A 26,723-nucleotide genomic window follows, 5' to 3' on the forward strand; every position below is an offset into this window, starting at 1 on the left:
TAGGGTATATAAAAAATTAAGATAATGTTAAGTTTGTACTTAATAGACTGTACACTTTTCAAAACCCTTAATTGATAATATGCTATCTGATTTTTTAAAAACTCAATAAAAATATAACCTATTCAACCCACTTTTTGATCTCAGTATACTTTTTAAAGAATTAATAACAGAAATGAAAAACACGTGAAGAAATTCTAAAAACCTGTGAAGGCAAACAAAATTAAAACACAATTGAATGCTTAGCAAGCAAACTATAAGCAGAGGCAACATCACAGCTGTACATCTTTAGTTATTAAACAAGAAAAGGAAAACAAAGGAACTAGATACTAGTAAAAAAAATTATGGAATAAAACCAATGTAATAAATCTAGTAAAAGTTGAAAATTAATGGTAAAATTTTTAAAATTCACAGATGTGAAAACACAGGAAATTTTAACTAAATCTGAAAGTTTATTTTTAAAAAGAATAAATTAGCAAATGCTCTGGCAAATCTAACTAAGAGAATACGCCAGTAAGAAAACCAGTCATGAGAAGATGTTAGTATATAGAATCAGAGGAATTGTTTGATTTTCTTGTGTATAAAAATATATGATTTTCTCATCAAAAAGTCTACAAATAATAAATGCTGGAGAGGGTGTGGAGAAAAGAGAACCCTCCTACACTGTTGGTGGGAATGTAAATTGGTGCAGCTACTATGGAGAACAGTATGGAGGTTCCTTAAAAAACTAAAAATAGAACTACCATATGACCCAGCAATCCCACTCCTGGGAATATATCGGGAGAAAACCATAAATTGAAAAGATACATGTACCCCAATATTCATTGCAGCACTATTTACAATAGCCAAGGTATGGAAGCAACCTAAATGACCATCAACAGTGGAATGGATAAGGAAGATGTGGTACATATATACAATGGAATATTACTCAGCTATAAAAAAGGAATGAAATAACGCCATTTGCAGCAACGCAGATGGACCTAGAGGTTATCATACTAAATGAAGTAAGTCATGATATCACTCATACATGGAATCTAATTTTAAAAATGATAAAAATGAACTTATTTACAAAACACAGACTTACAGATATTAAAAACAAACTTATGGTCCCACTTAAGGGGAAACGTGGTGGGGGGAGGGATAAATCAGGAGCTTAAGATTAACATACACACACTAATATATATGATTCATAACCAACAAGGACCTACTGTATAGCACAGGGAACTTTACTCAATATTCTGTGATAACCTATATGAGAAAAGAATCCAAAAAAGAATGAATTTATGTATATGTATAAATGAATCACTCAGCTGTATACCTGAAACTAACACAACATTGTAAATCAACTATACTCCAATAAAATTTTAAAATATATATATGTGCCTTTTCAAAGAAAAATACTAATTAACAAAATTATGTCAGGTGATAATGATGTGTCAGTGTAAGCTCATCAGCTGTAACAAATGTACCCCTCTGGTGAGCAGTGTTGATAATGGGGGAGGCTACTCATATGTGGGACTGGAGGTATATAGGAGATCTCTGTACCTGCTACTCAGTTTGACTATGAACCTAAAACTACGCTAAATAATAGAGTGTGTTAACAAAGTCAACTTATTAAGAAAATTATGTCAGGTGATGAAAGGAATTTTTTAAATATTACTAGACCAGTAACTAAGGAATATTTGTATTAAGTTTTAACTCAAAAGGTAACCCAGGACAAGTTTTGTCACTGAGGTATTTCAAACTCAACTATTTAGGAAAATAAAGAGATTAAGTCAGCACCACTTGCCATGTGTATTAAGGTCTAGTACTTATGCAGTGCTTAAAGCTACAGTATTTAGCATTACATTGACATAAGAATCACTTAACAGTGAAAGAATGGTTTAGGTTATCAAATTACTATAAGTTTTTGTGCTTTTTTTTTTAACTTGAATAATGCAAAATACTATCAAAAGTGCATCATATCAGTCATTCCCTTATCCAACTGGTGAGAGGTATTTAACAACACATTTCCAGGAAAGGAGTTGATCACTAAGTATCAACAGCTTTAAAAGTGTACATACTCAAAAATTAGACTTTCAGGAGTCTGTCCGAAGAACATAAATAGCAATACAGCCAATGATTTATGTTAAAGACTTTTAAGCACCAATAGTACATAACTGTGGGAAAAACTGGAAACAACAAAATAGCCAACAGTAGGAAAATGGTTAAATACTTGATTGAATATACAAATTTCAGAATATAATACAGCCACTAAAACTCATGTTTCAAAGAATATTTAATGGCATGGAAACATTCTTAGGCTATAGGAATAAGAGAAAAGAGCTGGAAACATACCAGTATAAACCTAGTTCAGAAAAAGAAAGAAGAAAAGAAAGCAATGTACTCTTAAAAAGGAGAAACATCAAAATGTTAATACTCCACATTTCTGAAGAGTGTAGTAGTGAGTGATAGTCATTTTCTTTTTTAGTACACGTCTGTGTTTTCTAAATGGTGGTGGGGCAGGGCATGGGGGCTCACCTCCTGAATTTACAATTAAAGTGAAGTGGCAAAGAATATATTGTTAATGAAAAAATTATCCTGCCACTTGTCAAACAGTAAGGCCAACTTTATTCAGGGGATTATATACAACAATATAGGGATTGCTGCTACGGGATTTTACAGTATGGGAGAGAGTGGTCTCAACTCTGAATGCCACAAAGAATGCGAATTTATAACCCAGGAGCAGAGTGTGTGGGAGGGGTGAGAAGTGGATGGGAAATTACTAAGAACACCAGGGGTGAGAAAGATTCCCTCTAAACTGACTGAACAGGATTCTTACTCCAGGCAGGCCAAGTGATCAGATCACAGCAGGGGGATGATAGAAGATAAAAGAACCCAAACAGATATTGAAGGTGATCCGATATCAAGGGTGGGGGATTTTGGCTAAAGCAACAGCAGGATTCTTATGAAAACTGAGCAATGCAAAGACAGACATGGAAGTACGAAAGGTGAGCCCTAGTTAGGAAAAGGACTCAGGAGCCTGACTAAAGTTTAGTCAAGGAGAGAACCCGTCAATAGCAGCTGTAGGTTGAGATGTGGATACTTTCCTTGGAAGTTACAAGGAATACATCAACACTACATCTCCTAATTTGCTCATGTGACCCTGAGCTCATTTGCTGCCAATTTCTTAGATATGGAACAAAAAAGTAACTTCAGATTTAAACCTTGGTCACTGATTTTTTTTTAAGTCCTATTACTTTCAAGTTTGTTCCAGCTGCTCACAAAATAATTTGGTAAGATAGTACAGTATGGTATGGCATGGTATAGTATATCTGGCATAGCTTGGAAGGGTGTATTCCATGGAGAAACCTATTCGCGAAGTGGGAGAAATTTCTTATTGTAAAAGCAATATAGTATTATTTCAGAAAGTTGGAAATTAGAAAAAGGTAATCACTTCTGATACCATCACAATAGAACGACCTGTATCATCTTTAAAACTGTCCCTGCCTGCTTTATTATATGCACAACATTTTTATGGTTAAAATTTTACTATATATGCAATTTTGCATCCTGCTTTTGTACTTGTCCTCGTATAATAAGCACACTCTCCGTTGCACTTGGTCTTTTAAATTATTATTATTTCAATGACTACCTAATATTTACTAAGTAAATATTTCACATTTTAAGTTCTTTGGTGTTGGCCAATCAAGTTGTTGACTTTCAGTTTCTCAGGAAAAATGTTCTTCTAGCCAGTCACTTGGTAGTAGAAAGAACTTTTATGAAAAGCTCAGTTTGCTTTCTCACCTAATCTCTAGGTTCATATGTCCACCAGACGGGTTGCTTGATGTTAATTTGACCAAAACTTGATCAAATGGAAAATCTTGTAAAGAAGAACTGATCTGAAAGGAACTAAAACTTTAGAAACTGTAGTTTGTCTTGAAGCTTTTACGATAAGAGAACAAGTCTGCCATGTGGGCAAATAGCAGTATGACAAATGCTTTTCAATGAAAATTATGTTAAACTCATACTAACTCTTATGAGAATAAACTAATAATAAATACAATTTGAGGAGCAAGGAAAAACCCTTCCACCCCCCATAAAATAGTCACCTAAATGCAATAAAGAAATTTTGCACAGCCTTCCAAAAAGTACAGGTTGCATGTTTTGGTTTGATTAGTCTGCCCTTAGAAAGGGGGTAAAAGGCCTAATCATTTTTCTTTGCAGCTTGTCATGCCTAATAGTAATTTATCAAGACAATTGGTTTTAATGTTTTTAGTGTGGGGGAAAAAAAAAAGAAGAAAAAGCAGATGTATGTAAAATTAGTCTAGTTGTAAACAACTCACTTTCGGGACTCAATCTGTCTACAACTTCTGCCACTCCTGAATTTTGTTCTTTTGTTGTCTCTGCACAACCATGCAAAACTGAATCCTGCCTCCCCCCAAAAAGTCATCTTACTTATATTTTCGTAGCTAAAATTTGAAATATGAAGGGATAATTGAAATGAATGTTATTAAAAGAATTCAATGTGTTTTTTTTAATTCAGCTAAACGTGCACATATAGCAAAACTGAAGTTGGTACCATTTTCTGGGAAGGCTTGGCTTGACATAACTTCTATAAAAGCAGAAAATCCAGCTGCATGGGTATTTGCGATAAAAATGGATTCACACTTAGGCAAAGGGATGACAGAAGTGAGGTGCTAGTTAAATGGCATAGCTGTTAAATGACGATGCTAAACCTCCACACTCTGGCAGGAATGGCACATGGAATTCTACTGCAAACAGCATCTTACGAATTGAATTGGATTGTGGAGACCTATAAAAAGCAAGTGGTACAAGAAGCAAGATCTCAATTGTTACCTGTGCTTTTTGGCTGCTGAACCGCTGAGCCCTCTGGCTGACTTTTGCTTCTCCAATTCTCGTGGGATTTCATGTCCTGTCATCCCTGAAGGAAAAGATTTAAGAGTATAGAATCTGTTGACATCTTGTTAGTTCTGGGGATATAGGACTTCTGAAGTGAAAAGACAAGCCAAGAAAGCCCCCGTGGGAATCAGAATGATTGGCCATGGAGCAGTTTTATGTGCATGTGAGCCTTTACAAAAAAAGAATCCTCTCTGTGCCCCTGTTCCAAGATTCACTGCTGGAATCTCAAAACTGAAAGGGACATGAGAGGTCATTCCAAGACTGCCCCGAGGCTCAAGTTCCCATCAAATACTTAAAACTGCTATCAAGTACTTGAACTTCTCATTTCCAGACTAACCAATCCTATCAATGAATCTTTATACAGAATTTGAATGCCCTCCCCATTTCACAAATCCCGTCAATCAGGTCTAGATACAGTCTAATTGATCTACTTCTTTCTTGAAAAAGAGTTCCCAGTAATGAGCAATTTCTCCAGCGATAGGCCCAATTTACTACCAGCTTGCCTACAGCTTGGCGGGACTACCTCTTCTCTCCTTCTAGACTCTGGGCATATTTGGATTTGATGGTGCATACGACCTGTGCTGCTGCTGAGTCATCCAGTCCCTGCTGAGATAATGCAATAAGTATGTTGGACTTAGGAGAAATATGTAAATGAGAACTCCAATGAGTTCTGCAGCCAGGCAGGCAGTACAAGCGTGAAGTCATCCAGAGACTTATAGGGAGTAACAGAGACTGGGGTAGCCTGGAGAGTACAGAGAGTCCCTAAAAGCATACAGCTTCATTTATGTCTTTAAGCACCATCAGAACACTGACTCCCCCGTGGTCTGCAATTTGCTCTCACTGTTCCTCAGGCCAGTGTCTGGTGTGGCATTAGCAGCCATACAAGAGACATCAGACCATCGAATGTTCTCATCGTGCCGAGCAAATAAGACGTAGCATGTTCCAAAATAAACTCTTCTGAAAAGGAAGCAGGTCACGACAAAAGCAATTATTTATTTTAAATCTTTCAGGAATAAATTCTCAAATGATCCTGCACCTCTTATGACATTTGGATGTTGGTTGAGATCTTTTGTCCCAAAGCTGGAGAGATTGTGTTTATTCCATAAATATGTATTAGTAATGATAGTGTTAACTCTTTCTTATTTAGCTTACTATGCAGCAGGCCCTATGCTAAGTATTTTGTGGACCTAATTAAAAGTAATCCTCACAAAAGAAGATGACATTGGCACTGCCCACCACCAGCCTAGTGCAGAACTTTTGCTGTTATTTCTCTCCTCATCCCTTTATGTTTTTCAGTGATGAGACATATTCTTTTCACCCACAACACTAGGTCTGAGGCATGACCATCCTTAGAAAGAAGCTCATTTAAAAATTTATACTGATTTATTCTGTAACTGCTTATAGACTAGCTAGAACAAGAAACTCAAACTGCTTATTTTTTAGAGTGCTTTTTTTTTTTTCCAGTTGTCATATGCAGACTTCTCATTAAAACACCCTTCCCTCATATTGTAGACAGATCTCGGATGGAGAGTCAAGGCTTTTCCACCATAAGGGGCTGCCTTGCTGCTGGGCAGGAGGAACTCATCCTCCTGCAAGAGAAAGTCAAGAATGGGAAACTCTCTGTGGACGAAGCCCTGGAGAAATTTAAACACTGGCAGATGGGGAAGACTGGCCTGGAAATAATTCAGCAGGTAATACAGACCCCAATCCCTTCTGGAGCATTCCCTCAGGTGCAGAGCTCCAGCATCTTTGTAAGCCTCTTTCTCTTAACAAGAAATACAGGTAACTGTTCTTTTGTTTTTAACTAGCCACACACAAAAAAGAGGTTTTAAACTACCAATTAGAAGCTCGACAATACCCAGATTTCATGTTTACAAACCATCAATGAACTCAATGCTGAGACTTTGTATATCAGAGCTAATACCTAATCAACTTATAAGGCTGTCCTTAGTACAGTGCATGTTTTATGAATCTCATTGCTGAAATTAAGGTGAAACATCTTTACACTAACGTGCTCAGAATTCTGAAGAATGTATTATGTAGACCAGACTTAAAGGGAACAAGAAAATGATTGAAATCATATCAGACAACAGTCCTAAGTAATATTTAATAAGTTTTCTCTTCTCCTTAACCTTTGGAAAAATAAATATATATATATACATATATATCAGGATTTGCATGTATATAAATATGTACGTACATAAATATATATATCAGGATTTGCATATATATGAATATATATATATCGGTCAGGATTTACAGAGAAATTATGCCGAGAGTATTAACTTCAGATAAGCTTGTCTTCTTTAATCATAATTTACATCCTAGGTGGTTCTAAGAGGAGAATGAAAACAAAATATACTCTGTGTAATATAATATACACCCCATGACATTCCTCAGTGAGGGTGCCAGGACCATATTCTAGCTATCCAATAGGCCTTCCCACTCCCAGAATGTTTTACCAGTTTTTTTTCTTCTCATCATATAAAACCCCAGTACCTTAAAAGCCAGTTCTCAGGCAGCTGTTTGACAAACACATTTCATTAGCTACATTAGGCCTAAGTATAAATAATCATTAATAGCATAATATGCTACCTTTCCCAAGGATCATTTTTATTTAAAAATAATGCTTAAGAAAACATTTTTAAAAACAGGGAAATGAATCACAATGGTGATTCAAGCAATACGGCATATAAACAGGATATGGTTTAGGCAAGGGACTTTTCCAATACATCTGAGATCACAAGCCTTGTCAGAAATCACCTGTCTCTATGGATAGCTCTTGTTGTGGTTAGGTGACTGGACCTGGTCGAGATTTTGCAGTGTTAAGCAAGGGCAGTTCTTTTGCCAAACAAATGCTAAGAGTGCTGATTGTAGAGTTCTGTAACGGATTGTTGTTCATGGTCAGAACTACAGTATTGCTTTCAATCCACACCATTGCCATCACCATCAAGCATCCTTCTTATGCCGAAATGGGTAAGATGTGCCTAAGTGCAGACTTACAAATCACTTTCCTAGCAATGCTAGAAAATAAGTTATATACGTTTTGTTAAGTCAGTTGTACTTCATCCTTCTTAGACCCTTCAATAATAAAGTTTACAATTTAAAGTGATCCAACCTAAATACCTTCTTGGTAAGGTTTCACTAGTTGCTTTATTAAACCCTTGGTTGTTTACATGTTATTTGTGTATTTATATTCAATACTGTTTTAGAAAGAATTTAAGGTGGTCTATACTCAACTACTCTGAGACCAATGTGGCTTATCTAATACATAGGGATAATGGGATAATGAATACAGTAAGCAAAACAAAACAAAATTTAACCTGTAAATACAAGAACAAACACTAAGTTTACTTTCCATCAGAGTCCAAAGTTTGTGACTCTGACTGAGGACTTTGGGAGGAATCATCAGTTCTTTTCCATTTCTTTCCCAAATTTATTGAGATATCATTGACTTTGTCTAAATTTAAAGTGTATAACGGGTTGATGTGATATATTGCAAAATGATGACCACCATAGCATTAGCTAACACCTCCATGATGTCACAAAATTACCATTTTTGTGTGACAAGAACATATAATGCTAACTCTCTTAGCAACTGTCAAGTTGCTAAATATAATATATATATAATACAGTACTGTTAAATATAATCATCCTGCTGTACATTAGCTCCCCAGAACCTTTTTATTTTATAACTGGAAGTTGGTACCCTTTGACCAACATCAACATCTCCCCATTTCATCCACTCCTCAGCCCCTGATAACCATCATTCAACTCTGTTTCTATGAATTTGGCTTTTTTAGAGTTCACATATGTGAGATCACGTATGTGAGATCACACAGTATTTGTCTTTCTCTATATGACTTATTTCACTTAACATAATGCCCTCAAGGTCCATCCATGTTGCCGCAAATGGTAGGATTTCCTTCTTTCTCCCTGCTGAATAATATTCCATTGTGTGTGTGTGTGTATACACACACATATACACACACACACATATATATATACATATATAACACATCTTCTTTATCCATTCATCTGTTGATAGACACTTAACGTGGTTTCCATATCTTGGCTATTGCAGTGAACATGGAAATGCAGCTATTTCTTTGAAATCCTGGTTTCATTTCCTTTGGATAAATACCCAGAAGTAGGATTGCTGACTCATATGGTGGTACCATTTTTAATGTTTTGAGGAACCTCCATACTTATTTTCATAATGGCTGTACCAATTTACATTTCCACCAACACTGCACAAGGCTTCCCTCTTCTCCATAACCTTATCTCTTACCTCGTGTCCTTTTGATGATAATCATTCTAACAGTTCTGAGGTAAGATCCTACTCTGGCTTTGATTTGCATTTCCCTGTTGATTAGTGATGTTGAGAATTTTTTCATGTATCTGTTGGCCATTTTTATGTCTTCTTTGAGAGATGTCTATTCAGTTCCTCTGCCCATTTTTTAATCAGATTATATGGGATGTTTTGCTACTGAGTTGTGTGAGTTCTTTATATATTTTGGATATTAACTCCTTCTCAGATATATGATTTGCAAGTATTTTCCCTCAGTCCATAGTGTGCCTTTTCATTTTGTTGATTGTCTCTTTTGCCATGCAGAAGCTTTTTAGTCTGATGTAGTCCCAGTTGTTTATTTTTGCTTCTGGTGCGTGTGCTTTTTCAGTCATATTCAAAACATCATTGCCAAGACCAATGTCAAAGAGCTTTTTCCCTGTGTTTTCTTAGTCAGTCCTTAACATAAGGGCCTGAACAAAAGTCGGAACAACAAAAAATGAATGTTCTCCCTGTTTTCCCAACACACACTCATCCCCATATACTTTTCAATATTACTCTTGTAGTTTACAAAAATGTTCATTTGTACCCTGAGAATGAATCTCTCAGAGGTAGCTGTGAAGTTATATTATTCTTGACAGAGTTATTATCCTAGGAAAATAGGAGAAAAAATGGCACACATACAGAGTTAATAGTGGAAGAGTTTCTAGGATAATGAAGACCCATGTAGAATCCCTGGAGTCAAAGGTGAGATGGCTGAGAAAACCTTGCCTTTAGCTCTCCTCACTCCTGCTCACAATCAGTGAGTCCCTTGCTCCACTTATAGGAAGGGATCTTTAAGGCAATGAAAACAACTCTAGGAAAAATGGTTTCTAGGCTTCAGGGGCAACCCTTAGGAAAAGTGCTACTCTAGATTCTCTTCTAAAAGCAGATATTTTGAATGTTAGCTTGCTTTACCTTTCAGTTAAATAGTGAATAGATGTTCAATGTAGAATATTTGGAAAGCAAAGAAAGGTCACAGGTGAGTTAAGAAGGGAATCCAGTTTGTGTATCATTTGCTACCATGTCCCTGGCTCTTAGAAGGAATTTCTAGTAAGGCATGTACCCTGCAGAGGCTGGAGATCGGCTCAGACAGCAGCAGACCATCACTGTGTTGGCCTCCTGCTTTTGGACACCAAATAGCCAATGTAGATGCCTCAGGTGTTCGATTGGGAAAACAGCTCCCAAAAGAATTAGGCTCTGGGTTTCTGCCCTGATTCTAACACTTATAACTGTGTGATTTGGGAAAGTTACTTAACCTCTCTGTAGCTCAGATTCCATATCTGTAAAATGAGATGATGATGTTTTTTATCCACTTCATGAAGTTGTGAGGATTAAGTAAAATAATACATGTAAAGTATCAAGGACGGTGATTGGGACATTGTAAGTACCAAATTAACACTAAGTAGTAGTGGTGGTACTGGTGATAGTAGTTAAAGTTTTCATCTTAATCCATGACAAATTTGTGAAATTTGACTTCTGTTTCCTGGTTGTTCCCTCATTAAGAAAAAACTACGCCAACTACGAGACTGCATTATTGGGAAAAGGCCAGAAGAAGAAAATGTCTACAGTAAGTAAAATTTGCCTGCTATTCAAAAATAATAGAGTGGAAAATGCAAGGACAGTGGAGTCAAACAGGCTGGAGTTCAAATCTATACTCTATCACTTCCCAGCTGCTTAAACTGGACAGTGTCTTAATCCTTGGTATTCAGGGTCCTTGTCTGCGAAACAGGAATGATTATACATGTATCTGGAAGTGGTTGTTTAAGTTAACAGATAAAATACTTTTCACCTTCTCTGGCCCATAATGGACCTTCAATACATGCTAATTACTTCCTTTCCTTTGATTTCTATGTAAGTTGCAAATAAGATAATTCTGCTCCAGTTGTTTGGTGTTTTCCTGGTGTGTGTGTGTGTGTGTGTGTGTGTGTGTGTGTGTGTGTGTGTGTGTGTGTGTGTGTGTGTGTGTGTGTGTGTGTGTGTGTGTGTGTGTGTGTGTGTGTGTGTGTGTGTGTCATTATATAGGGTATTAAATTATTAAGGAGTCACACTTTTTTTTAATAAGGTAGAATATTCTCAGTATAGTCAATTCTCACAACTGTCCACATGTGGATCATTTTAAATTATAAATTTCGTGTTGCCTTGTCCTGAAGCTATCATGCTTCTTTGCAACGCAGATTCTCCTTGCTAATAATTAACAGTTGCTCCCAGGGGGGAAAAGCATTTATTTGAATGTTAACACAAACCAAACATTATTAAGACGGTAAATCTTCTCCAAAGATAAACAACACATTCCAAAATTGAAAATAAATTACGTTGTCACTCTCTGATCACTCTGTCCCCAAGTCCCTACCCCTGCACAAATAATTAAAAACTAACAACCACTAGCAAAGCTTGAAAGCTTCCATCTCTTCCATTTTCAATAATATTGCATAGCTTTTAGCTAGTACTTCATGCTGAAATTCACCATGTTAAAATTCGTTTTCTTTTTTACATTATTGGGTTGTTACCTACTTTTCCATAGAGAATTCTTTAAGCTCTCTTAGAAATGTTTTCTAAAACAGAAATATACTTTCTAAAATAATTAAAGTCATAAAAACAAGACTAATTTACAAATAACTGAGTTCTACAGACCTCCATTGTAATGTGGGATAAGAGAAAAATTTTAACAATGTATAAAATTACAAACAATATAAATAATTTTACTAAGAAACATTAAGTAGTAGTAGTAGCTAATATTTATTAGCTATCTGCTATACACTTAATATTATTTTATTAACAACCCTTTGAGATAGGCATTAGTCCCAATTTATAAATAAGGAAACTGAGAATCTGAGAAACTAAGAAGCCCCTAAACACACAGATTAGAGACTACAACTTACGTCTATTGGAATCCAAAGTTAATACTCTTTTTTTTCTGGTACGCGGGCCTCCCACTGCTGCGGCCTCTCCCGTTGCGGAGCACAGGCTCCAGACGCACAGGCTCAGCGGCCATGGCTCACGGGCCCAGCCGCTCCGCGGCATGTGGGATCTTCCCGGACCGGGGCACGAACCCGCGTCCCCTGCATCGGCAGGCGGACTCTCAACCACTGAGCCACCAGGGAAGCCCGTTACTACTCTTAATCATTAGGAATTAACTAGTCCCCCTTCCAGCCAAAATGGAATAAGTAGTATCAGACAAATCCTCCCACTGTAAGAATACAAATACTGGGCAGAAAAATGAGGCAACTGATTTCAGGGAGTAGACAATAGGCAGCCTAAGACTATAATCTCAGAGAAAAACAAAATGTATGACTATAATCTCAGAGAAAAACAAAATGTATGAGATATCTCTCATGATTGCCCAGGAGACTGATTTTCTGGCTACAATCTCTGCAAAGCAAGCAAGCAGTCCCGTCAAACTGAGGGGTGCAAAGATCAGAATTCATGGCAGCCAGAGCTGCTGGGATGTGTATGGTGGGTCACTGAAGAGGAGGCAGCTGCGTAGAGAGGTAACCTCAGAGGGAGTGAGGGACTCCAAAAGTCTGTGGCTGAGAGATGAGCTGTACATGTGCAGGGCAAGACCACTCAAGGCATACAAGACAACTGCTTTTAGCACTTTGAAGGCAGAACAGAGACACTGGAAATTGAGCAGAGCCAGGAAAAAGCCAAACTGAGGATGTTTGAGTTCTGCCCTGCCAGAGTGGAAAGGTCTCCTTGACACTTTGTTAAAACACCTGGCATCCTGCTGTGACACCCAAGAGGTATAATGAGTAAGGACTATGACTTAGAGTAAGACCTACTCTAGACATGCCCCAGCAAAGCTTAAAACCAAGCCCCTACAGGAGCCCCACAGAAGACAGAGTTTGTAGGCTTAGTCCTACTGAGAGCCTTAGAAAACACCTTGGGCTAACTATAGGTCAACACTGAAAAAAAGCAGAAAACCAAGCTTACCACAAGTTCATGCCAGTAATCAAAATGCCGCTAAAACAAGAACCTACGCTCATCGAAGGAATATTACAGAATCCAGAATATACAACAGATTATCTTTAAAGTCCAGTGTTCAGGGCTTTTTTTAATAAAAGAAGAGGTATAAATAAAAAGAAAAATGTAATTCATAGAAAAGAAAAAAGAAAGCCATCAATAAAAACTGAACCTGAGATGATCCTGTTATTGACCTTAGCAGACAAAACTTTAAATCATGAACATATTTAAATTAATGAAAAATATGGTTTTAAGGAGTATATAAATATGAAATCTCAGCAGGAAAATTGAAGCTATATAAAAGAACCAAATGGAAATTTGTAGAAATTAAAATTACAGTAAGAAAAATGAAAAATTTATCAGAAGAGCTTATCCGCAGATTGGATATAGCAAAAGTAAGAGTTAATGAATTTGAAGACAGATCAACAGAAATTATCCAATATAATGAACAGGGAGATAAAAAGACTTTAAAATGAATGGAGCCTAAGAGACATGTAGTACAATATAAGACAGTCTAGCATACATGTAATCAGAATCCCAGAGGAAAAAAGAATGAGTTTCGGCCAAAACATTTTAAAAGGAATAGTGGTCAAATACTTTCCAAATTTAATGTAAACTACCTCCATACTGTTCCAAGAACTTCAAAAAATTCCAATTAGCATAACTGTTAAGAAAACTACATCTGGGCAACTTGTAGTCAAACTACTTCAAGTCAAGATAAAGAGAAATTCTTGAAAGCAGCCAGAGAAAAAAGACACTTTACATATAGAGGGAAAAGTATAAGCATATTCCATATTCACTACATATTCACTAATTGCTTATCACAAACATGGAGGACTAAAGACAGTGCAGTAATATCTCTAAAGTGCTAAGAGAAAAACAAATGACCACTTAGAATTGTATATCCAGGGAAAATAACCTTCAAAAATTTGTTGAAATAGAGACATTTTCAGATAATCGAAATCAGAGAATTCATAGACAGCAAAACTGCAATGTAAGAAATGCTAAAAAATGTCATACAAGGTGAAGGGGTTATTAACAAACAAAAACTCAGATCCACACTAAGGAATAAAGAACACTGAAAATTTTACCAAGCAGATAGAAATAAAATATTATGTTTTCTTTTTTCTCATAAATTATTCCAAAAACAACTGTTTAAAGCAAAATAGTAGCACTTAAATTAGGGATTATAGCATATGAAGAAGGAAAAGATGTGAAAACAAGTATGCAAATACAGAGGGTGCAGATAAGTGGAATTATATGGTGCAAAATTTTTGTAACATGTAGTTTCAAGTATGGAATATAAAGAATCAGTTATAAAGAAGAGGAAAGATTAAGGTAAGAAAGATGAAGTGTCAAGTATAAGGCATGAAGCATGAAGAAGTACACTATTGTCTCTAAATTAGACTGTAAGTTAATGGTACATATCTTAGTTATAAAGTAGATAGATGATAGATAGATAGATAGATAGATAGATAGATAGATAGATAGATAGATAAAGAAACTAACAGAGGAAATAAAATGTAACACTAAAAAGCTATTTGATTCGCCAAAAAGTAAAGCAGGAAAGTAGCAAAAACATAAACAAAATGGATTAGTAAATAACCAAGAACAAGATGTTAGTATTAAACTGAGTCATATCAATAATTGTGTTAAATGTAAATAGATTAAAAGTATCATTTAAAAGGTAGACATTTTCCAGCCTGATAAAAAAGTAATACCCAACTTTGTGCTATCTAAAGGCCATGCATTTTAAATCTAAGACACAGATAGGTTAAAAGTAAAGATGGTAAAAGATCTACCATGCCAATAGTAAGCATAAGAAAGCTGGCATGGCTATATCAATACAAGACAAGATGAATTTCAATACAAAGAGTATTACAAGAGACAAAAGAGGAAATTACAAACTGACAAAAGGGCAGTTCACTAGGAAGATACAAAAATCCTAAATATTTGTGTACCTTAAACTGTGTATGTATTTATGAGTTTTCTCAAAACTCATGAAGCAAAATTTGATAGTACTCAGAGATGTTTTCACCTATTTCTTAGTAATTGATAGAAGAAATAGAAAAAAATCAGTAACAATATAGAAGATCTAAACAACACTGTCAACAAACTTGACCTAATTGACTTTACAGAACAGGGCATCAAAAAAAATTCAGAATACATGTTTGTTTAAGGTGTACAAGGAAAGTTCAGCAAGACAGAACACATACTGGACTATTGAAAATTTTCAATAAATTTAAAAAGATTGAAATCTTCAGAGTATGTTCTCTGAAAGATTTCAGTCTTTTGAAATCGTTTATCTCTTACCACAACAGAAATAAATTAGAATTTAATTAAGAAATTAGAAAAGAACTCTCAAAATAGTTAAGAATTAAATACAACATTTCAAAAAAAACCCCATATGGGGTCAAATAAGAAATCACAAGGAAATATTTCAACCTGAATGATAATGAAAACACAACATTACAAAATTGTGGAATGCAACCAAAACAGTACTTACAGGGAAATATATGGCTATAAATGTGAAAATAGAAAAGATGAAAAATTTTAGATCAATGATCTAAGCTTCCACCTTAGGAAACTAGAAAATGAAAAGCAACTCTCCAAAAAGAGCTGAGAGGAAAAAATAATAATAAGATCAAAAATCAATGAAACAGAGAAATAATAGAGAAAATTAATAAAACCAAAACTTAGTTATTTAAAAATGTAAATGAAATTGATAAGCCCGTGGCAAAAATGATCATGCAAAAAAGAGAAAGCAAGAGTTACGTATATCAGGAGTTAGGCTATCACAACAGATCCTACAGACATTAAAAAGATTCTAAGGTGATATAATTAAGTTTTTGCCAATACATTAAACAACTCAGACAAAAAGAGCAAATTAATTAAAAATAAAACTTACCAAACCTGACTCCAAAGGGGAAAGAAAAGAAAAACCCTACACTTCTGTGAGTAAATCTCTTTGTAGTCTGACTTTTAGAACTTTGTTAATGTTTTACATATTCAACAAACTAGGATGGGACTGAGAAGGGGACAAGATGGAATATAAGCAGAAGAAAACGAACCTAGCAGTATTACAAATAAATAACATATCCACATTAAAGGGGGATAGAAAAAAATAATAAATTTAGAAAACAGCATATTCTAAGACTAAAATTAAAAGAAAAAAAACAGTACATAAAGATTGTATTCTATACTCCAGTTAGTAGGTCTTATTTCTCTACAGGGGTATAGTTAAGCAATTTCAAAACTACTTTATGTATATTCTAGCATTGAGTAAACAAATAAATTCACTATTGATAATGAGAGCCAGGTTCCTATTGTCAGAGAAAGGAGTTACAACTAAGGAAAGAAGGAAGCCCAGAATGAATCTTGTAGTATTGGATTGGAATTGGAGGTAAAAGCATAGCAACTCATGGTTGTTAATATTGGGTTGGCCAAAACGTTTGTTCAGGTCTTTCCATAAGATCATATGGAAAAACCTGAATGAATGTTTTGGCCAACCCAATATATATGTTACACATAAATATAGAAATATAGTTGTATATATACTTCCTTAGCTCTGTCTGCTGAGAGCACCCAGAAACAATGACAGCCCAGCAACAGTGAGCACATCTAGTACCTAGATCTTAGTTCACAAAAAGAAAAATAGCTAATAAGCATGTGAAAACATGCTCAACATCATTAATCATCAGGAAAAAGTAAATTGAATTACACTGAGGTACCAATACACAACAAATATAGCTACAATTTTTTAATATTGTCAAAGTTAAGCAATTAGAATGTGGAAGAACTGGACATGCACTGCATGCATTGCTGATGGGAGTATAAAGTGTTGTGACGACTTTAGAAATATTAAATATGCACTTACTATTGATAGATAACCTGGCTATTCAAGAGAAAGAAAAGATGGAAAATATGTTCATTCAAAAACATGTTCATGAAAGTTCATAGCAGTTTCATTCATAATAGCCAAAGTGGAAACAATCCAAATGTCCAATAGGAGATTAGGTAATTATACTGTGATATATTCACACAATGGAATACTACTCAGCAGTAAAAAGGGATACCTACTATCACACAGACAACCAGAATGCATCTCACAGATACTATGCTGAGTGAAAGATACCAGACACAGAAGAATACCTGCTGTAAGATCCCATTTATCTGGACTTCTAGATAAAACAAATCTATAGAGATAGAAATCAGCTCAGGGGCCATCAGGGGTAATGGTGGGTGAGAATTGAGGTAAGGGGGCACAAGGGAGTTTTCTGTGGAGATGAAATGTTCTCTGTGCTAATGGGGGTGATGGGTATATGCTGTATAGATTTGTCAAGAGTCATCAACCTATAGACTTAAAAATGTGTGACTTGTACTGTATGTAAGTAGTTCTGAATAAGGTTAATTTTAAAAATACTTGAATAGCTCAGGCTAAAAGAATATCAAAGCAGAGTAGGAGTAGCATGAACATATATATATACTATTAAATGTAAAATGGACGGCTAGTGGGAAGCTGCTGTATAGCACAGGGAGATCAGTTCGATGCTTTGTGACGACCTAGAGAGGTGGGATAGGGAGGGTGGGAGGAGGCTCAAGAGGGAGGGGGTATGGGGATATATGTATGCATATGGCTGATTCACTTTGTTGTACAACAGAAACTGACACAGTATTGTGAAGCAATTATACTCCAATAAAGATCTATTTTTTTAAAAAATAATTCATCAACAACAAAAAAAGCAGAGTAGGAAGCTGTTATTAAATGTCAAATATATCTAAAATCATAATAATGTGGGACAAGTGTCAGAAGGAAAAAAGACAAAAATTTAAAAAGACATAGTTTCACACTTAGTGGCTGGAGGTTAGTATTTTTTAAATCACGTTGTGAAAATACATAGTCACTTCAAGGACAAAAGTAGTCAAACAATAAGAAGAAGCAACCTTAAGATAAATATTGAGCAAAACTCAGTAGAATGTGCTTTTTTTGTCTTGTAGATAAGCTCACCATTGTGCACCATCCCAATGGTAAGTGTTTGGTGTTTATGGAAGGATTTAGGACTAAAACAAAGCTCACAGTAAACCAACTTTTATATTAATGTAAACCTAATGTGATTAAGCTGGTCACTGTAAAAACTCACAGAGATTTTATATTTGTAAGCAAAACCACTTGACATCCAAAATAAATGTGAGATGATTCTAGAATAGCAATGCTAGAGGCGTTGTGATATAGTAAAAGAAGCACCTGCTTTGAACTCTGACCTGGCTCTTCACAACTTACTAGCTGTGGCCTTTGGCTTAAACTCTTTAAGCCCCAGTTCCCTCATTTGTAAAATGCAGATAAGAATTCTATCAGCTCAGTGATTTGTGTCCACCTAGAGGGGTGGTATAGGGAGGGAGGGAGGGAGATGCAAGAGGGAGGGGATATGGGGATATATGTATATGTATAGCTGATTCACTTATTATACAGCAGAAACTAACACACCACTGTAAAGCAATTATACTCCAATAAAGATGTTAAAAAAAAAAGAATTCTATCATGGAGATTACTATAAAAACAGATGATGATTTGTGCAAATGGAGCTAACTGCTTGATAAGTGGGAGATGTTGATAGGACAAATGAAATTGGAATGGCACGCAATAGCTGGAGGGGTTCCCTTCAGTGTGATGGGGGAGGATGGGTGCAGAAGGTAGGGAGGGTAGAGGGGAGCTGCAGGCCAGCTGGGGGCTGTCCCATGAGCTCCAAGCACTGCCTGCAGCCTTGAAGCACAGGGCTGACTGCAGGAATGGAGAGGCACGTGGCTGGGATGGAAAGTGAGAAACCTGTGAGAAAAGCAGGAAGTAGCATGGGCCAAGGTGGAGCAGTAGAAACACACTTTTATTTTTTAAAAAAAAAAGTGTGCTTTGCAATTGCCTGATTCTGGTAAATGGGGAAGAGAAAAGGAAGAAAAAGGCATAATCAAGTGGAGCTTGTTATTCTAAGATGTTGGATTGTTTCTGAGCTGAAGCAACTCCTTGAGTATCCTATTCTAGTCAATCCCTATGTGTAGGAGAAATTAATACATACTTGTCAAGGGTGCTATGTAAATATGCCCTTTTGGATCTCTTTAATATTTTTTCTCTTTACCCATATCCTATTTTTTGCATATATATATTTTAAGTGCTAAATAAAGGAATTATTAAATGTGTGAACAAGTGAAGAGATAGTAACAGAGTTTGTATTTCTAGGTAATGAAAATGCCCACAATGAAAATGTGTCATATGACATACCCTCTGGCAATAAGGTGGGTTGTATATTTCTTCATTTTTATAAAATGCAAAAAAGAATTCTTTGTTGAGAAGGAATATGAAAGCCTTCTATGCTGACTATGCTTTGAGACATTCCAACAAATGTGAACTAAATAGGTCACATAAGCATTTGTGTGCAAAATCCATGAGCAATAATTTAAAGAAATTAACTGTTCTGAAAAAAGCAAAGAAAGAACTCAAAGGAAAAAGGCACCGAGGCCCAAGTGTGGATGAATTCAACAGACCAAATAAATCTTAGAGGAGTTATAAACACATCTTCTTTAGCAAAAGGAACATGATGAGCCTATTTGAACCAGGATTTATACAATCCTTAAAGTCTAGTGTTAAGAAAAAATGTAATGCCAAAATATTGTTATATAAATATGCATTACTTCACATTGTAAAGTTAACCAAAAGTAAATTGCTAACAAGAAGCCAGAAATAACACTAAGGAAAGACAATAGCAATGGAGAACCAAGACCAGTTCAAGACAACACCACTGATGTCCTGTCCACAAATTTTTCTTCATAAAAAATCATGCTATTCCAACTATCTACGTATGTGATGTAGGACATTTGCACTGTTACCCAGGGTCATCTGGCAGCTGGATTTCTTGCTAAAATCCAGAATTAGGGCCCATAACAAACCCATTTGAGTTTACCAAATTTTAATAACTCCTTAAGCTCTCTTATGCTTCAAATAAATCATACGTAATTATAAAAGTCATTCACCCTTAAGAACTGCTTGAAGTATTTGCGTTTCTGGATCATTCTGTGGCCCACCAATGAGCTATAGACCTAATGGGTCTACAGCACATATGGACCTAATGGGTCTACAGCACACAGACTCATTTGACTGTAGCAGAATTGTGAGGTACCACCTAGCCCAGGAGTTTATGAAAATATCTTTGTTAAACAAAGATTATTCTACAAGATCTGGAGGACGATCTTGAGCAAGATTTTGGATAAGAGGAAAAGAATACAAATTCCCAACGCTTAGGCTATTCTCCCTCAAAAAGAAAATAAAATTTGAACTGAAGGACTTTGATGTAGTTGACCTTTACAATGACTCTTTCCTTTAAGGATGGAGGACTGTCTTGCCAGTTGCCTCTACAAAGCTGTTTTTCTGTGACTGTGAAAGGCAACTATGACTTTATCATGTTTCTTTGTTCAGCCTTAAAATGAAGAAATGCTAACTCTATTTTTTTTTTTTCCTTAGCTTCCTGCTCGACTCCAAGTTGAAAAGGAATTTGGTTTCTGTTGCAGGAAAGATCACTAAACAAGGTAAAATACCAGCTGTATTTTTTAGAAAACCTAAAGCAGGCTTATTAGGAACGTGAAGGAATCATTTGTCTAGCACACAGAATACCTTAAATATTTCATTATCTTCTCCTGAAAGGATCAACATGTGTATTTTTCAAGGTAAAGGTGATTGTTCTTTAGAAAGATTTATTATAGGGGTGGTTTTATGCTAGGTAATCAATTTCAGATGATGATCCATTTGTCACTAATACATTTCCTGTGATCTTATTTTCAGGTTATTATAATAAAACTCAAAAATCTGCAGACACCTTCTGGGTGAAGCAGGCTTGCATTGGATTGCCTGCTGTCTTCAGGACAAATCTATACTATGAAAGCAGAAGCAAGCTTTTGAATTTCAGAATTTGTTATTGCCACAGTTATTGGCATTATACCTGCTTCAGATGAGTATATCAACATGAAAATTAAATGCTGCAGAGCAACTGAATTCTTTGAAAATTCTTGCGTTTTACAATGCACTTTGCCACTGAAGCAGCTATTTCCCATTTTTAAAATTGAAGAAAAACAAGAGCAGAGAAGTTAAATGCTCTGTAGCAAAGCTACTGGGCCTGTTTAATGGGCTAACCTTAATCGTTTACTCCCCGCTACACTTAGAATAAGCATAAAAAATACAAATTTGTTTTGTACATATTTGCTTTTCCAGTGGGTGGTCTATTTTCTGAATTTCTCACATACAGAGCTCTCATTATTATTGTCACATCGTGTTTGCAGCAACCTTCCATTTTTTAGAGCCTGTTTGCATATAACCTTGAGAACATTATTTTTTTAACTTTCTGTGTCTCAAATTAATATACATTTCCACAACCTATATTCTCTATTAAAAGATTTATAATTTCATCATCCCATTTCTTAGAAGCAATTTATAAGTTTAGAATAGAATGTGGTTTTATCATTCTATGATTTCTACCCACTGCAAATTAAATAAATGTTTAAAGCTATGTCTGACTTTTCAAAATAAATGTATGAGAATTAACCACTAAATTCTTCTGCTTACCAGTTTACAGAGAGAAGTCTACCAAATATTTTTTTTAATTTCACTGTAGGGCCCATAAAGTAAACACACAAATGATTTTTTTCTAGCTTCTAAACAGTGATTTATAGGGATATATATTTTAAGTGATTCTGCAAAACACTGCCCATAAGTTTCTCATGACCATTAACACTCTTAAGCTCAAGTTTTAAAAATAACATAGTAGTTTGATCAGTCCCTAATGGAAGGTGCTTCTTGATTATGACATTTGGAAATCTGGTCCATAGTTTCACATCTAAGCTTTCAAGAAATGGAATGCCCTGCCACATACTGAGCCCCCATTTCCATGGATTGTCCCACCCAAAGAGTCATGAAAAGCAATAGGAAAACCAACTGCTTTTCTATAATTTTCTTCATCTATAAAATTCAAATGTGTCTATTATCTCTAAAGTAAGAATTTCCAAATAGGCCTGTGACTGGTGCCTACAATTCCACTGTCAATTTTATTCTTATTAAAAACGTGAAATCCAGTAACAGGTAAAATGTCAACTTTTCTAATTACAAAGCAATTAGATCATTTCTTACCTGAGACGCAATTCAGGGTGGAAGTGGGAGATAAAGCAAGAGTGTTATTCAGTTTTTTAACATGGAAAGAAATCTAAAGTCAGCACCTCTACGTTCTATCCTTCTGAACTGGGCTAGTTTAGAATAAAACCATGGCAAAAAGCCCCTTTAATAGTCTCTTTCCCTAGATACTCTGGTCCTTGAAATCTTATTACTTTGTCATCACAATGAAAGGGAGGAAAAGAAACCAAAAATAACTGAGGTCCTCCCTATGACTCCTGAACCATGGTCCCTCCCCTCCTTGACTTATTAGGCTTGTCCAGATCATAGAAGACAGAGAAGTTTGGAGTTGGGGGATCAGAGAAGTTCACATCATGCCTGTTGCATTGAAGGAAGAGATGAAAAGTAGAGAAATGCAGAGGCGGAGGAAGGGTAATCCAAATTTAGGAATGATCCCAGATAAGAATATCCAGAAGGAAGCAATATTTTTTTAATCTCTGGACTTTATTCTTAACATACAGAATACTGTCTATCAAATTTGAGCCACGCTACATTAGTTTATTTTTAGTGATGGAAGAGATCATATGTCAGGATCTAGACTAGGAGACTAGGAAGATGTGAGCTTTCCTTGGAGATTTGGGGCATTTGTCTAAGAGCCCTAGTCACTGCCAGAAAGGAAACACCTGTATGGGAAATCTTCTGAAGATTTTGTGCTGATTCTGGAAGCCTGAGCAACCAGTAGGTAATAAAATACCTTATCTTTCCTATCATCCCTTCCTCAATTTGGATTTGTTCCCAATCCATTACTCTTAATGTACACAAGAACCAGCCCTTTCCTCTTAAATTTACTTGACTCTGACTTCTAGAGAAATTTGGACTGGTATTAAATGTTATCAGAAGAATTTTATGTTTAAAATTAATTGCCTTGTTAATGTGGCTACATTGAGAACACAGGTTTTGCTTCCATCACTGTAATTTCATTGCGGTGGTGACAATGAGACCTGCAACATTTTTTTTTTTTTTTTTTTTTTGCTAGGCTCATGAGTAAAGATTGGATATAACAAGGCTTTTCAGTATTAGAAAAGATGAAGGGATAAATAGCAACATACTTGCTATATTTAATTTCTAGGGTCCTAAAGTAAATCACTTGAGGAAATTGGATCCCAAAGATTACAGGTGGGGAATTTTGAAGTGTGTCCATATTTCATTGGAGATCAAAGAAGCCTAACTAAAAGAATTGTGTTTATTACATTACAGGTTGCCTGGTTACTAAAGGAGGGGAGGCTGGCTTACATGAGCACCTCTGAAAATGGACCCTTATCTTTATATTTGTTATACAGGGCTGACTCATATGATAACTTCTTTTTGAAAGGGCTATTTTATCTTGAAGATTTATGAGTTTGGAGGAACTAAGGTGATTGGCAGTGGAAAGAATCAGAACGTGTGGAATTCCTTAAAAATTTATTGACTTAAATAACTTTGTGTTACACATAATAAAAAAAACCCTTTACACTTTGAAAAAAAAAATTAATTGCCTTCTTTTCTACTTAGTTTTCTAGGATAAAGAAGAAGCAGCATCTAGACCAGTGGTTCTCAACTAGGGCATCTGGCCATATCTGGAGGCACTTTTTACTGTCATGACTTCAGAGAAGGTGCTCTTGGCATCTAGTGTGTAGAGACAAGGGATGCTAATGAACATCCAATAAACTACAAGACAAAGAAATGTCCTGTCCAAAATGTCAACACTTCGAGGTTGGGAAACTCTGATCTACACTATAAAGTAAAATGGGATTAACACGTAAAAGAATGTTATTAAAATAAAAACAGTTAAAATAAATAAAAATAAAATTTTAATAAATTAAAATAAAAACAGTTAACTTTATATGGAATTTTCTGGAAGTGGAAACCCATGTGATAGCATAAATCAGTGTTTATATTTTGAAGTGCATATGGCGTAACTTAAATGGACCATTAAGTACTCAAAAGAATAGATGACTCATACATTTTTGTAAATCAAACATTAGATTATGCTACCAGTGGAGACTCCAATTTTTAGAAAATGAGACTGTTCTCAGTATTGTTCTAATGAAAATGACCTTGTAACTTAAGTCATTATTATATCCTATTCATGCTCTAAGCACTTGCTCATCTGAGTTCCTTCTTCTAATACTCAGGGGGTCTGATTTTAATAACTTGGACTTACCTGAATTTTACTGCATATTGCTTTTCTAAATGGGTAAATATTTAGGAAAGAGGTCTGCTCATGAGCCTGATCTAGTCACTCCCAGCTAATTAGCACAGGGCTGGTATGAGGCCCCCCTTGCAGTACTTTCTGTAACTGTACCTGCCAACCATACTTGTTGGCCTTCCTTATTTTGTGGAGCTGACCTTTAAAGGCAGGGACTGCCACACAAAAGACAGCAAAAACAAGATTCTAAATACAATAGACCTGGGACTTCCCTGGCTGTCCAGTGGTTAGGACTCCGTGCTTCCACTGAACGGGGCACGTTTGATCCCTGGTTGGGGAGATCCCGGAGATCCTGCAAGCTGTGAGGCTCGGCCAAAACCAATAATAAATAAATAAATAAAATAGGCCTCAAATTTATAAATTACAGTATATGATTTCCTCAATATTCTCATCTTCAAAATGCAGATTCTTACATAATTTTACAGGTATTAAATGACATCATGTGCTTACATGAGAAGTGCAGTATTGCATTCAACAGCATGAACTTTGAGGAAAGACCAACGTAGTTTGAATATTGACTCACCTATATCCTAGCTATGTAAACTAAGCCAGTTTTCCAGTTTCCCTGAGCCCTATTTAATCATTAGTGAAGTGGGGTTATCAATACCAACATCAGCATAGGTGGTTTGAGAATTAAAAGTAAAAATATTATTTAATTAATACTAGGACACTATTAAGACACTTTTGATGGTAAAATGCAGTACTGCTAATGATTGTGATAAAAAAAAAAAAAGGCAGGCATACCTCCAGCATAAGCTGAGATACACGGTCACTCGGCTTAAATGAGACATAGGTGCTTAGTATATTTTTGGTTCCAAGTAAATTCTCAGTGAAGACAGTTGGCAAAAAATAATCCTCTCTGAAATGCGAATACAGTGTGATACACTAGGCTGACTTGTTATCTGACTGGCTCTTAGGCACAGCCTTATAGCTTATGATTCAAATCCACATCATTATTTACAAAACCAATGTTTACAAAATGTTGAATGACCACCTGGATCACCCATAAACATGAGAAGCTTCAAGCAGAAATATCCATCAGTGCTAAAGTACAGTATTTCCCAAATTGTGTTACAAGGAACTCGCGCATATTCAATTTAAAAGGGTTTCTGTGATCAAGTGAGATGAGAAAGTGCTATGTATTTTAGTCCCTTTTAGAAGAGCATATTAGACATCCAAGTATTGAAGACTAACTAATCCTGCAATAAAGAAATCTATACTGTTTGAAAAACACTGACTTACATTTTATGTATATGTAAGCTGGTCTCATTTTCCATTTAATGGGAAAAGAAAAACTGGATGAAGGATGCCTGCTGTGATATGTTGAGACGGAGTCTGAAACCTGGGTTCAGTGGGAAACAGTGTCAAAATCAGTCAGTGATGTTTGCCGTGAAGAATGATGGAGGAGGATAAGGGGAGTGGTGGCATGCATGAGACTTATTTGGCATTCAAAATTTGCCCTTGGGCTTCCCTGGTGGCGCAGTGGTTGGGAGTCCGCCTGCCGATGCAGGGCACACGGGTTCGTGCCCCGGTCCGGGAAGATCCCACATGCCGCAGGGCGGCTGGGCCCGTGAGCCATGGCCGCTGAGCCTGCGCGTCCGGAGCCTGTGCTCCGCAACGGGAGAGGCCACAACAGTGAGAGGCCCGCATGCCGGGGAAAAAAAAAAAAAAAGTGCTATGGTTTTGCCACTAGCACTTTCTCTTTTCTTCACTCGAGAAAAAGAAAGGCAAGGGGTTCGGGGAAGTGTAAGCTGAGGCTGTTTTGGCATTCATGCCTGGCACTCATTGAGAGCATCTGCAGTCACCCTCAGGAGTCTTAAGCATCCTTGCAAGACACTGGCATTTGTCATAATGTTGCAAAATGAGATGTTTTGTAACTCAGACAAGTCATGCCCAGTACCTCCCAGATCTTCTGCATCAGCAGACTCAGGGAATCCCAGCAGATGACTTGTCATTAACACTGTTGAAGAGCATAAGAACCTTACTTACGATCACCATATGTTCTCTTCACCCTGATTTCCGTATATTATAGTACTGTGACTGAGATATTTTATTTATTTTATATACATCTTATTTTACTTTATAAGAACACTTACATTAGGTCTACCCTCTTAAATTCTTAAGTGTAAAATACGGTACAATGT

General features: G+C 36.0%; 1 protein-coding gene, 1 long non-coding RNA gene and 1 other non-coding gene across 3 annotated transcripts in view; all 3 read left to right on the top strand.

Annotated features, from left to right (window-relative positions):
- Positions 1–21,522, top strand: part of BANK1 (B cell scaffold protein with ankyrin repeats 1) — a 305,405-nt gene extending 283,883 nt beyond the window's left edge. Inside the window, exons 12-17 of the mRNA XM_060147113.1 lie at positions 6,412–6,590; positions 10,733–10,796; positions 18,188–18,217; positions 19,419–19,474; positions 20,697–20,761; positions 21,015–21,522. Of these exons, the coding sequence (XP_060003096.1) occupies positions 6,412–6,590; positions 10,733–10,796; positions 18,188–18,217; positions 19,419–19,474; positions 20,697–20,756 (389 nt within the window). The 3' untranslated portion in view covers positions 20,757–20,761; positions 21,015–21,522. The remainder of the gene's footprint in view (positions 1–6,411; positions 6,591–10,732; positions 10,797–18,187; positions 18,218–19,418; positions 19,475–20,696; positions 20,762–21,014) is intronic.
- A 1,730-nt stretch (positions 21,523–23,252) lies between these two features.
- LOC132520117 (small nucleolar RNA SNORA1) lies at positions 23,253–23,343 on the top strand. The gene has a single exon (XR_009540481.1). It is a non-coding gene; the product is annotated as a small nucleolar RNA SNORA1 (small nucleolar RNA).
- LOC132519194 (uncharacterized) lies at positions 23,326–23,843 on the top strand. Its single transcript, XR_009540113.1, has 2 exons — positions 23,326–23,507; positions 23,704–23,843. It is a non-coding gene; the product is annotated as an uncharacterized LOC132519194 (long non-coding RNA).
- The last annotated feature ends 2,880 nt before the right edge of the window (positions 23,844–26,723 follow it).

Source organism: Lagenorhynchus albirostris, chromosome 4, assembly GCF_949774975.1.
Source record: "Lagenorhynchus albirostris chromosome 4, mLagAlb1.1, whole genome shotgun sequence".
NCBI classification, from domain to species: Eukaryota; Metazoa; Chordata; class Mammalia; order Artiodactyla; family Delphinidae; genus Lagenorhynchus; species Lagenorhynchus albirostris.